We start from the raw sequence: 13,636 nt of genomic DNA, 5'->3' as shown, positions 1-13,636 counted from the left end.
TCCGCACACGTCAGCCAGTCGGCCCGGTCACAGTGCCAGTTTGATTCTGCTCTGTGCTGACCTGTCCGGATTTTTGGCCCCACGGCGTCAAGACCCAACAATGAGACACTGTGAAATACTGAAACAGATCACCTGCAGGCTGCTCTGTGGGGAGAGCAGAGAGAGTAAACATCTTTGTCTCAGTCATTCAGGAAGTTATTCCCAAAAACTTCATGTGTGTGCCTATGTGCCGTGAAGTCAGAGCAAAGTTTAACTCTGTAATTCTTGGTTTGTGCTTAGTGCAGAATCTTCTAAAATCCTGTAAAATATTAAACTGTTTAAAGCAACTGTACTTATGTGTAAACCTTTCATCATGTTTCTCCCTGCTCTCCCCTTTTAAATAATGACCAATGACCTGTATGTAGTTGAGTGAGACTACATGAAAGCATTCATTTTGATCAATTCAGCGTAGATCAAGGCTTTGCAGGGATCGGTTATAATTATTTGTTAAACGTTATTTTATTAATGCCAAGAACAATCATGGGGTTTTGTGTAAAGGGTTTTTAAGGTTAACAGGTGGTGGCAATTGAACACATGATATGTAAGTCTGACTAATATTTATATAGCCTACTCAGTGTGACACGACATTGAGGTTGGCTATATTTGTCTTATTAAGACCTATGAGCTATGTTTTTAAAGCCTATCTTAAGTTAATATATACATTCATTTTATTTCAATACCGCTTCCCAGTCTGTCCCGTGTACAGGTATTAAAACAAATAGGCTAATAAGGCCTATTTTAGAGAAAGGGTTCTCAATATATTTACAGAAATGGAGCGCCATCAGTTGACAGGGAAACACATCTAAGTACCTGCTCACAGTGATGGACAACGAACTTTTGACTAATACAATTATCTTAACACTTCTTTAAAAACTTTGTTTTGAAGGGACTCCTGTCAAGGTCCCTGAGGAGTCACCTATAAGCTTCTTTTCCATAGACACGTCTCAGCCACCCACCAGCCAAGACAACCACAGCACCAAACCTGAAACAACAGCGCCACCGTGTGGACATGAGAGCAGCGCACCGGACAGTGACACAGCAGGAGGCGGAGGGGGCCAGACCGGATCCTTCATGAGGGAAGAGGGACAGCCAACCAACCCCGGCTTCTCTTCTCTTCACTCATATTATTCTGTATTGTAAGCCAGGGAGCCCGAAGAGGGGGCTGCGCTAGTGTCCGTAGGATGTCCCGTCATGAAGGTAAGAACACACGTCGGCACGGTGGTGCGAGCGAGTCGGTGTTTGTGATAGAAACGCGTTGACAGATCACCGCTAGCTAACGTGAGCTAGGCTAGAATGTCTTGTTTTGAAGCCCATCCTAGCTAGCGTTCGCTAGTGGTAGCAGCAAGGTTGCAGTGTAATTTTGTGGGGGCGCATTATGGCGGACACAAAAAAATGTGTATCAAAGCCTTGCGGTTGACATTTTTGTTTTAAGGAAATGTAACGTTACAACAGTCTGCGTTAGGGGACCAAAACAACGCTGACATATAAGCGGAAGAAGCTAGTTGCCGTTAGCTAAGTGTGCTAGCTAGCCTACAAGCTAGCTGGTAATGGGTGATGTAGGTTAACGTTAACGAGCTGGGGAGCAAGGGGGAGTGCCGAGGATAGGAAACGCATGAGAGCAGCGAATCCCAGGTGGTGCTGCTGGCGAGAGGGATTGTTTTTCGTTCATGTTAGCTTGTTCTAGCCTCCTTCCTAGTCAAAGTTGGCCTTTTTAGATTCCAGTTTCGAAAGCTAACATTTAGCAAACCGACACTCAACCTCGTCCTTGTGGCCAACCTTGTTGGGCTTGAAGTTCGTTGTTGGTGTCAATTAAACGTGAGCCAATATTGTCAACAACGCCAGATGGTTGAGCTTATTAGTTGGTAGAAAGTTGAGTTAGTTAGCTCGGTAAAGTCTACCACAGCTGTCTTGCCTGTGAGCTAACGGTAGCTGGTTTATTCGTTAAATAGTTAACATGTAGCCAGCAGCGAAGGTTAGTCAGGCCCAAGCGGCCTTTAGTTTCCATGCCCGTGTTGTCAACTTTGCTGTCAGTAGTCATCAAGATATTACATGTCTGAGATGAAACGCGGTCATTATCGTTACTGTCATTAAGGGTTTTGCAGCCGCTGCACTGAGCTTTAACAGCAGGCTCGCAGTGAATGGAGACGTGAAGGAGTTTCGACAGCCTGGTGTCATACAATACACCGGGACTGTCCGAGTCAATCAAGAACGCAGAGGGTCCCGTTTACCCCAAGTGACACACGAAGTTACACCTTTTAGATAAAGTGTTGGAATTAACGTATTGATAAGGACTGTTTTATGAATGAGCTGGGTGTTGTAAGAGTAGTTTTATTAAGAGGTGAATGGGACAGACGTTAGTCAATGAGCCTGTTAGTCACTCCTGAGTAAGAGGATTGCCACAGTTGGTTCATACATGATGCAATGCAATAAATACACACCGTGGGACGCTTTCAATGTTCAATTGTGGCTAGACTGTGTTTCTGCTCCATGGTTATCTTTTAGGCTGCTGATGCTGAAGGCACTTCCTGTGAATACAGTTTTGAATGTAGCCTTCTTATTGTGTTACAATCAAACACCTCACCCACGTCCCATCACCACCATGACAATAAAAACAAGACTGTAACACTTGTAATAGAATGTTATGCAACCCAGTACACTACCACAGCACCACAATACGAGTTCAGCTTCTGTCACGGCCCCAATTAACACTTAACATTACTGTATGCGGAAGTAGTATTTATTGTAGGTACTATCTTATTGGATCGTATTATATTTAGCAGGCGTTCATGTTCTGTCCACCACATTCATACTGGCCTTTTTGTGAAGCTTATATTCATTGTCAACCATTCATAAGAAATACATCTCCCGCTTAAGTTTTGATCCGACTTGGTTCAGGAAATCCCAGTTAAAACATCTAATGTAACGCCTAATAAGAACAGAGAATACATAGTAAATAGTTGATATGATCTACATGTGTTAGACAAAGTAAAATCCAACATCTAACCTCTCTTATCTTTCCTCCCTCAGGCGTGAGCTGCGATGCATGTTTAAAAGGCAACTTCAGAGGACGGCGATACAAATGTTTAATCTGCTACGACTACGACCTGTGCGCATCGTGCTACGAGAGCGGTGCGACCACAACCAGACACACCACAGAGCATCCCATGCAGTGTATATTAACCCGAGTTGACTTTGGTGAGTAGAGTTGATGTTCACATCAGGCTGATTATGAGCAGAGTACCTATGCAGGCTGTGAAAGTGTGAATTTTAGCCTCATGAGCTGTCTGTCAGTCAGTATTATTGTTGTTGTGATTCATGCCGTTTGGTAGCACTTTACCTCGATAGACGGATGTTGATAGTGCACTGGCAATCGGACAAGAAAATACAGACGTTGAACACAACATATTCACATTGTGCCGCATCTCTACAGTTCAAAGATTAGCCCTGAACCAGACGCACCGTGTCTATAAACTGATTCTCAATGTCGGAGTGCTTCTGAGTCAGACGTTATCGTAAGCCGAGTATCAACAACGAGCTATCAATAGTGTGCGTGCGTGCGTGTGTGCGTGTGTGTGTGTGTGTGTGTGTGTGTGTTTAGGGCTGGGCGGTATGACCAAAAATGCATATCACGGTATTTTGTAAGACTGGCGGTTTCACGGTATTTTTTTTTTCTGCGTTAAATCATTAACGCGGGGAAATTTTATAAATGTACAATTATTAGTGTTACAAATTGTTTATGTGGCACAAACTGCTGTGTCGTGGTGTTTTGCCCTGTTAAATAGCATTAGTTGTGCGTTGTTAATTGTTGTTATAAAGTTATAACCATGACTAGGGTTCCCTCTCAATACACTTAAGATAACTAGCGCCGACCATGGCACTCTCAGCGGTGAACAATATATTTTGTTGCCTGTTGAAGAGCGACAGAAGTTGTTTCGGGTGTGCACCGGTATGACGGTATATGAAAAATTCATATCGTACGGGAAAATTAAAACCGGTATACCGCCCAGCCCTGGTGTGTGTGGTGCGATGGGTGATAGACCAGTTGCAAGGCTGTCGTGGCAGCGTACGCAAAACATAAAGAGATGGAATAGCTTCACTTGCAAACGATCTGGAATTTTTAAGCCAGGGATTTCAAAGTTTGTACAGTGACTCTCAAATAATCAAGAACTGGCATTATTTCTTGGCGTGTAATCGTTGGGATAAACTTCTGATATCGGCAGTTTTTTTAAACCACCCTTCAGCGGCTTTAATAAGTTGAACTGTTACAGTGCACGTTATCTTTTGCTGCCGCTGGCTTTCGTGTTCAGCTGAGAAGGCTGCTCCAGAATGGCATAGCAGGGATGGATGTGACCCAAACAGCTTGAGGAGTTATTGGGCCGCTGATCTGGTCCATCGCTACATGTATAAAAGCGTTTTGTTGTGGCAGCAACGGGGATAGAGATAGTCCAATCCAGACTTGAGATAAATTGAGTTAACCATTAATAATTGGTGAACTTGATAGTAGACTAGATGTGATATCATTGAATGGACCGTTTCTTTTGCTGTTGGACGACTTCCACTGTTATTTCATACATTGGCGCCGTGAATTATGTTGATGTTCAGTGTTTCAAACGTTGGAAATTCTGTTATACAATCTGTTGAGAAAAAAAAATACAAACTGTTGTTGAAAACACAGCAGAAGGTGCAAGCTCCTAAAGATTTTGTGGTTGGTTCAGTTGTCCACCAATGGTTGATCTCGATAACGGTTTAATGATATAAAAATCTGTGTTAGTTAGTTAGTGTTTTGATGGGGAAACTAATAAAAAAAAAAAAGCCATCATGTTAGTCACATGTTGACTGTTTTTAAATGGACAGTTGTATTATTAGCTATTATTAGGCTAAGCTGCTTTCCTTACAGCTGCACTACTGCTGTTGTTTGCAGCAGATAGACCCACAGTACCCGATCTGCCCGACTCCAAATGGCGGTCAGACACAGTTAGCGGCTAGCTGGTGAACAACATGGAGCGTTCATCAACAAAAGAACCAGATATTTCCCTCAGAACTTGGTGGAGATCATAAAACAGAGCTAACAGGAAAGTGAAAATGGACTTTCATCTATCGAGTGGACACGAACGGATGAACGCTGGTGGTGCTCTGTGTGTTGGATGTGTGAATAGGCAGCTGTTTGCTCGCACATTCACCATAACGACTTTATCAGGCGAGTATGTCAGGGCTGTGTTAACAGCTCGGTCAAACTGCCTCCAGGTTGATTGTATGCGAGTGGGCTGGGAAATGTTCTATTATTAACAGCTGAAATGGTTGGGTTAAATAGAAGGTTTCTGTCCTCGTCTTATTGAACCCACTTATTCATTCATCTTGTCCAAATTGGCTTTAACGGGACTCTGTGTGCGTTTACATCCCGGTTAAAATATGGCTTCTTAATCTGAAACGTTCTGTTACTGTCAAATGTCCTCCATCTGTCCTCTTCTGTGGGAGAAACGGCTGCAATCACAGCACCTGAAACGGCTAAATCACTGACACTGAATGACCGTCTCCATCCCCCCCCCCCCCCCCCCCCCTCCAGACCTGTACTACGGTGGAGAAGCGTTCTCAGTGGAGCAGCCCCAGGCCTTCACGTGTCCCTACTGTGGCAGGATGGGCTACACGGAGATCTCCCTGCAGGAGCACGTGGCTGCAGAGCACACAGAGACCTCCACAGAAGTGGTAAGTTGGTGCTGTCGCTTCATACTCCTTCTATGGAACCTTCACTGGATGTTTGCACAGATATTAAGACCTTGGAAACATCGACGTACCTCAGATTCAGTAAATCCAATCGGTGTCTGAGAGACTGTGCAAGTAAAACCGAACTGCGAGTGAAGTCAGGTAGACGGTGCAGCTCTATTTATAGATGCTCTCTGTTTTTACTCCAGACAGCAAAAGAACATTGGGTTTAAACTACTGAGAAATAGTTCAAAGAACCTTGGCCCATGTAATGTATGCTTAACATTACTAATTATGTTTATTTCAAATTATTTGAAACAGATTTTGGTCAGGCAAATTCTATTACTTTACCACAGCGAGACTAATAGTTAATTAGTTTGGTAATTTTATTTTCGTTAAATATCAAAATCATGAAGCAGGTGTGCACTCGTGCACTGAAACACCCAAACACGCTTTTTGCTGAATTATTGTGAAATGAACTACTATCAGTGGAATGTTTTAGGTTTTGTCTCTGTTGCATTCAGCTGAATCATTTCCAGTCATAACTCTCCTTAGATCAGGGATCCACCGGTTCATGCAATAAATGAATAAATAGAAAACCTGAATAATAGACATGACTCAATCTCTCCTCCCCGTCACTCCTACAACACGCACGCGACTCAAGGTCATCAGTGTCCTCATCACCCGCCTTTCAAATACAAGAACCTAACACCATCGTGTGATGCTTTTCTCAGTGTCGCTGCTACAACAGAAGCACCAGCAGATGAATTCACCAACATGTCAAACGTTTCAAAAAGATCCTTTCCTTCAACTTCACTTCATCTCTGTTGGGTTTTTGACTCCCTCAACACAGAGCTGGAGCTCTCCTGATATTGCATCTTCTCATAATTAGATATTGCATTGGTACAGTAGATATTTGCTGATCTCAGTGTTTGTTGAAGAGGACCCAGCACCAACTGGCGATTGTTGAATGTGCGGTGAAGTGTGCCGATATTAACGTGTGCTCTCTCTCTTCTAGATCTGCCCCATATGTGCAGCGCTGCCAGGCGGCGACCCCAATCACGTGACCGATGACTTCGCTGCTCATCTCACACTTGAACACAGAGCACCCAGAGACTTGATATCCTTTTTTTTAAACAGACATGACCGTAACCGGGGCTGCTATATCGATTAGCCACAGATTAGCACACAAGGGAGGCGTCTGTTCACTGGAACTGACATTTGTTGACGTTTTGCTGATAACATTAGAGCCTCCTGGGGTAGTTTTCGAAATCACCTGGTGGGTGAACTGAGATTATATATCCGGATATGTGCAGTATTGAATTCATGGCTGTTGTTGTCGTTTAAACTAAACTATTTTGTGCCGTTGTGACAGACTCGTGTATGGAGGCTTCACTCAGGTTGATCAGGTTGGTTCGATGCGAAGAGGATAAATGTCAGAGTTTAGGCCAAGTCCTCTCGTCTTCATGTTTTCCTTCAAACTTGCTTGTTTTCTCCCCTCTCCAAAAAAAGAAAGCCATGAGAGGTAGTGTTACGTTACGATGGTTTGTAGGGCGGTACTGATCCAATCTGGATCCATATTTACCGTGATACTGGCCTGATTAAGTGGATTGGTGAGGTGACTGCAAAAGGCAGTAACGGTTGTACAAGTTGTAATGTTGTCTTGTCTTATGTTATTTAATTACTATGGCACAGTGGCGGGCTGTGTGTTTTATACCTGGGCCTTCAGTGCTGTCCTACTACAGCTGAACCACCTCCTAATAACCTCATTATGATGCCACAGCTACGGTTATTATTTGTTTCTAGGGGTGTAACAATACACGTATTCGTATTGAACCGTTCGGTACGAGGCTCAAAAGGCAGAAGCTTAAATTGTGGAAAATATAATTTTCTTTCGGTGGAGCCACTGCGCTTAACCTGGCAACCCACTCAACGTAACAGACAATGTGCTGTCTGACACGCCCACCACGGAAGAACAACATTGTACTCTGGTGAGGCGCGTGTGTTCTGGGAGGCACACTATGCTAAACTAGCTTAGCAGGAAAACAACAGCAGCACACAAGCTATACTCTCCCCGCAGCGTTTAGCTGTTCCCTACTGATTCAAACAGGGCTAAAGCAATCGCCACACAATCCCCATTTCTCCAGACCATAATTCTTGCTTTGTTAAAGAAAACACTAAAACACGTATTCATCCACACACTAAAGAACACGGGCCATTCATATATTATTCACATCAGAGGGAACAATATTAACCAAATCATAAAAACGACACCATAGACAAATTAACACAGTAGTAACACTACTGCAGATGTAAAACAAAGCAGTTGACTTACCAAAGCTGCTGTTCACTTAAAGACAAAGTCCATCCTCCTTTCTTTGTTAACAAAGAGTTTAATACCGCGGTTGGACAGAACATCGGTGCGGTTCAGCTCCAGCCAGAGGTCCTCCTGTGAACGTGTTCCTTGAGTTGTGGATCCACTCGGGTCTCAGCAAAAGTTTTCAAAAGCACCGTAGCTTCCCCTTCATTCCTTTTTGAAATTAAAAGATGTCTGAGTTGGCTTACACTGTACCAGTAGTTGAGGAGAGGAGGGCTTTTCAAAGAATTGTTCCTTCATCAAAATGCATGTCTGGTTGAAATGGCAGCATCTGTGTTTGCCTGACAGGAACCAGCTGAAACGCTCCATGTGAGCGGCTGCTACTGCTGATGCGCTCTATTTATGGAGCGCTTTGAACGAGTTCTGTTGAGGAAACCAAAGATGAAGCTGAGCTTCACAAAATAGGGCCACAGATAGACACATAGAACTAATCTTTGACTTATCATTTTAAGTCATTTTACATGCAAAATGCCTAGTATTGGCTGATTCCAGCTTCTTAAATGTGAGAATATTTTTAATAACTGTCTCTTGGTCTTGGTTAGATCATCAGCTTGGGGGCATTTTCCCACAATTTTTGTAGATTTAAAAGTGTGATGAAAAAACCGGTGTGTTCCTTAACGAGCAACTTCACGACGAGTCCAGTGGGGTGCGGCACGTGAGAAGGATGTTTCACCCCGGGCGTGGGCTGGGGGGTCCACGTGCCCGCAGGTCCAACATGCACTTCACCAGCAGCACCACAGGGGGGCTCTCCACCAGCCAGAGCTCCTCACAGAGCTCCAACTACAGCAGAGAGGCCATGGACCCCATAGCAGGTCCGTCTCTCTCTCTCACTCACACACACACACACACACACACACACACACACACACACAGGTGGAGAAGTCGTAGTGACTCAGTAGACCCATGTAGACCTGTATCGTACAGCCTCCCGTTGAGGAACCTGATGTAGGTCAGACGGTACAGTCAGTATTCTCACTGCTACAACAGCAGGAGGTCCGACACACGCAACACCAGCGCTCGGTACTAAATCAATAAGCCCTAATATACAAAGCTTCTCACACATACAGATGCATTCCCTGCAGCAGACCTAGTCGTGAAGGCAGTCTGGATAATACAGTAACGTGTGGGCTGAGTTGCCGTGGCAATACCTTGTTTATCCCTGTTTGAATCCGGTTCAATGCTTGGCATTCGCCGTGTCAGCTCCAGCTGTGCCGTAATGAGGGTCCCCGTTCAGTCCTCCTCCCTAATGAGCCACTACACCTGCTGGGCCGCCGACCCGGACCGGTCGGGTTTCGGCCTAATAGTCTCACCGCCGAGGGTCTTTTCGTGCTGAACATGTCGGGTCTTTTGAATCGTGCTGCTGTACCTTCTGACTGTGGATCAGAGGCTACACAGCGGGCTGGTCTCTGACTGTGTACCTCATAGATGTTAGTGTTTAGGGATAAACAATTTGACCAATCTTCCATATTTACTTCTTGCAGTAAATTGACAAAGCAAATTCTTAAAAACGTTGTGTTAGTGTTGTATTAGTAAGTACAGGACTGAAGTGAGTCTGTTGCTCCTCGTTGTAATCTTGGTTTCTGACACTAAGCCCTCGTCTCCTCTGTCTTCTCCCCCCCAGAGCTTCTGTCCCAGTTGTCGGGGGTGCGGCGTTCGGCGGGCGGACAGCTCAGCTCGGGCCCGTCGGCCTCCCAGCTCCAACAGCTCCAGATGCAGCTCCAGTTGGAGCGCCAGCAGGCCCAGGCGGCGCGGCAGCAGCTGGAGACGGCCAGGAACGCCACCCGGGGCGGCGGCCGAGCCAACGCAATCCTCAACTCCAATTCAGCCGGCCCCAACTCCAGCGCCAACCACAATACCAACCCCAGTCCCAACCCGGGTCCGTCTGAATCTAACACGCAGCAAAGTGCACATAGCTCCCAGTTTCTACTCAGCAGGTAGGGACTCCTTTTCTGCATCTACTCTAAATGTCTTTACTTGAAAGTCCCTCGGATGATTGACCCTCGCTCTGCAGAGCACTTCTATGTCACACGGCCCTGTCTGCTTCGTCTCAACGCTGTTCAATCTCTCCCCCTCAGGCTGAGCGAACCGCGGCTGTCGGAGGCGGAGCGGCAGGCGTGCGAGGCCCAGTGGGCCGATAGGAGCCTGTTCGTGACGGAGCTGCTGCTGTCCACGCTGCTGCCCGACGAGGACGCCTCGGCCTCCTCGTCGGAGGACGAGGACGACTGTCACGGCCCGTTGCGGAACTTCGCCGACTTCGAGGCCATGGGCTGCGTCGAGGTCATGACCTTGGACGTGGCGCTGGAGAACCTCAACCTCAAGGAGCTGACCCCGGCCACCAGGACGACGAAAACCACGGCTAAAGCGGCGCCGGCGAAGAAAGAGCCCCCCGCGGCGCCCCTTTGATATCATGGCCCCTCCCTCCCCTCAAACCACCATTGATCGTGGCCGACTTGCTGAGTCGGCCCAACTGCCAATGGGATGACAAAAAAGACTGCAGTTCTTTTTGGCTTTGTTTTATTATTATTATTATTATTTTCTTTTCTCAGTGATTGTCATTTCAGCTCTGTTGCGCCCCACTCGACCCCCCCCCCCCCCCCCCCCAAATGTCTATTACGTTGTGTACGTTGAATAAAAGTAGTGAGACGAGAGAATGTGAAAGTGGGTGCGTGAGAGAAAGGAGAAAAAAAAAAAAACTATATAAATATATTATGGAAAAAAAAAATCTATATGAAAGTTGATAATCGATTCCACATAACCCGCGTTTCCTCTAGCAGAGCGTAGTTAGCCGTTTTTAAAGAGACGAACACACACACTCACCCAGGGAGAGGAGGCAGACAGGAAGCTCTCCGGTAAAACCCGCTGCTGTGTATTTATAGTCGTTCATGAAAGAAGTGCTTGGATGCTTTTTACCACAACTTAAGCATGAGCTTAAATCACCACGTGCCCATTTTTAACTGCACAGTCACGAGGAGGGGAGGTCTTTCTCTTTTTGTTGTTCGGACACCTGAGTAACTGTAAATGAACGGTGCTGAGTGCCATACCGCTGGCAATGCTACACACACACACACACACACACACACACACAGAGACTGATGGCCGCGTTTGGTTACATTCATGTCCAGTCTCGACCCCCCCCTCCCCCTTGTGTGACATCACCTGTTTTGGGTCATGTGACCTTGCTTTATATCGACTGTGGGCACTTTGGTTTTGAAATGCATATCCGGTGTCTATCATTGTACACTACAGATGCTCGACATGAAGGCGTTTGCGCAACTCTGTGGCAAACGGAGACGAAGCGGTCTCTTCGGTCGTGACCGTTTTCAGGCCTTTTTCTAACGTGGAAGAAACACAACCTGGTCTTCACAGCTGTTCTTTTTTTTTCTCTCTCTCTCTCTCTCTCTCTCTCTCTCTCTCTCTCGCTCTCTCTTTCTTTCTCTCGCTCTCGCTCTCTCTCGCTCTTTCTTTCTTTAAAGGAAGAACTACCTTCTCAAGCTTCCCGTGATCTGAAATTAATCTTCTCTCCATTACTCATGAATGCAAAGATGATGACTCATGTGACTTGGAGAGACTCCTGTATTGCTCTTTCCATTAATTTCTCTCAGTCAAAAAAAAAAAGAAAACAGATCTTTGTATGCCTCCACTGCTACCTGAAGAAATGCAAAATGTATGTTTTTTTTTTGGTTTTTTTGGCTCGGCGAACGGGCCAGACCACAGGGTAACTCTTTCAGTCCGGAGGACAATAAAATGTTTTGGATGGAAATGAACTAACCCAATCCTGCTCTCTGGTTTGTTTTTTGTACTTTTTGTTTTTTTTTCTCAGTTGCTAAGTTTTTGGTGAGCATGTACAGCATATTGTAAAAAATAAACACCTATCTTACAGGTCACGTTCTATCTCAATCAGTCTTGTATGCTCTTGATGCGTGTTTGTCGTTCACATCAGATTAACATGCGAGACTAAATTCAGAACGTATATGAAGGATGACGGAGGGCCGTAGGTTTAGCAGGACAGATGAGTGAGGAGAGCAGACGGCGAGACAAATGGACCACGAAGGAAGGGTTTGCCTTCATTCTTCCACCAGTTCTTCTTGATGTCTGATTGTTAACTGGCTCCCGTGTAAAGCAAGTTGAGTCTCCCTGAAGAGAGTCATCAAAATCCAGAAGGGGCCTCCATATCTCAAAGGTTTGAGAGGACCCTTTAAATGTATTTGTAGTTTTTTAGCTTTTGGGAAATACGTCACGTCCTTGACACAATGAGAAGAAGTGTGGAGCGTGATTCTTCCATTTTAAACTACGACCACATTGGCCTCATTTGTGCCTCTGATGTTAAACCAAAGAGGGCACAGACTGGGTCAGGGTCCAGTTGGATTTTTTTCAAACCTCTCACGAACTTCTACAGCTGGAGAGATCAGGACACTGCTAGAACGTGCATATAAATCGAGGGCACATATACACATCTTTGCCAATCTAGTATTAGTAGAACGTACTCTGTGTACCACTTTAAGTTGTATTCAGCCATTTAGTGGAGCCGTTAGTCATCTGTCCAAGATATATAGATTTCTTTATTTCAATGGATTGATGTTGGTACTGATCTCATGAATCTGGGATATCGATCGTCCCCCTTCTGGGAGCGCCTCACTGAGAGAACGATGCAAACATGTCTTCTCTGTGTAGATTATGGATCGGTCTAATCCCTTTAGTAGACAGTAAATGAGAGGACTTGTCTGTGCAGGAGGGAACGAACACGGGACTCGACTTAATGGAGGAAAGAGAAGAAATCCCTGCAGCCCAGATTGTCTCCTGAACTGAGCCCTTATTCTTATTGAGTGATGTATTATCATATTTGAACCGGCGGATTAGCTTCTGAATTTTGCGTACCCAATAAAAAAAGGGAAATTAGTCAAAGCCAGACCTGAAACTCTTCTGAACTCCATATCTTCACCAGATTTTTTTTTTTTTTTTTTAATCTTTCACATTTTAATCTTGCACCAACCGATTATGCCTCAAATGATGTCGCTTGAGGCAACGTTAAACACCGCAAGCCGGAGCCCGAATGTCGAGACCAGAGAAGGACATTCGCTTCATGGTGAAATAACATGCAGATCAAACTACCAGGTTTGTTAAGCATGAAAAATATACGTAGGCCTCCCTGAGTCATAGAAACAGATATGAGAAAATCCATAGGCCTTTTAGAATTATTCATATTTCATTACCTTTGGGAACACTATACTATTTATATCAAATAAAAGAATCAGAAGGTACGCTTAGGCCTTTATTACACACACTGGCATAGGTGACCTGCCAGCTTTATTATGAGTTATTCTGAGATGGACAGTTTGTTTTGTGTAGATGGTGTGTGTGTGTGTGTGTGTGTGTGTGTGTGTGTGTGTGTGTGTGAGTGTGAGAGAACAAAGCCATCGGCTATGGTCTTTTTATTTACTCATTTGTTTATAGACGTGCACATTTATGTGCTGTCTCTGTGATTTATTGGGTGTGATTATTGCACATTTTGTGGCTGTTTTC

The 13,636-nt window shown here is 45.0% G+C and overlaps 1 protein-coding gene across 1 annotated transcript; it reads left to right on the top strand.

Moving 5' to 3' along the window:
• Window positions 1–1,078: 1,078 nt before the first annotated feature.
• LOC142957404 (E3 ubiquitin-protein ligase KCMF1-like) lies at window positions 1,079–12,000 on the top strand. The gene is made up of 7 exons (XM_076099214.1): window positions 1,079–1,236; window positions 3,067–3,234; window positions 5,603–5,742; window positions 6,758–6,859; window positions 8,748–8,928; window positions 9,738–10,050; window positions 10,192–12,000. The coding sequence occupies exons 1-7, from the start codon at window positions 1,221–1,223 to the stop codon at window positions 10,517–10,519; spliced, it is 1,248 nt and encodes a 415-aa protein (XP_075955329.1). The 5' UTR covers window positions 1,079–1,220; the 3' UTR covers window positions 10,520–12,000.
• Window positions 12,001–13,636: the final 1,636 nt, after the last annotated feature.

Source organism: Anarhichas minor, unplaced genomic scaffold, assembly GCF_050575085.1.
Source record: "Anarhichas minor isolate MPS153535 unplaced genomic scaffold, ASM5057508v1 ptg000025l, whole genome shotgun sequence".
In the NCBI taxonomy this organism is placed as follows: domain Eukaryota; kingdom Metazoa; phylum Chordata; class Actinopteri; order Perciformes; family Anarhichadidae; genus Anarhichas; species Anarhichas minor.
Note: the sequence above shows the minus strand (reverse complement) of the source record. Positions and strands in the feature narration are given on the sequence as shown.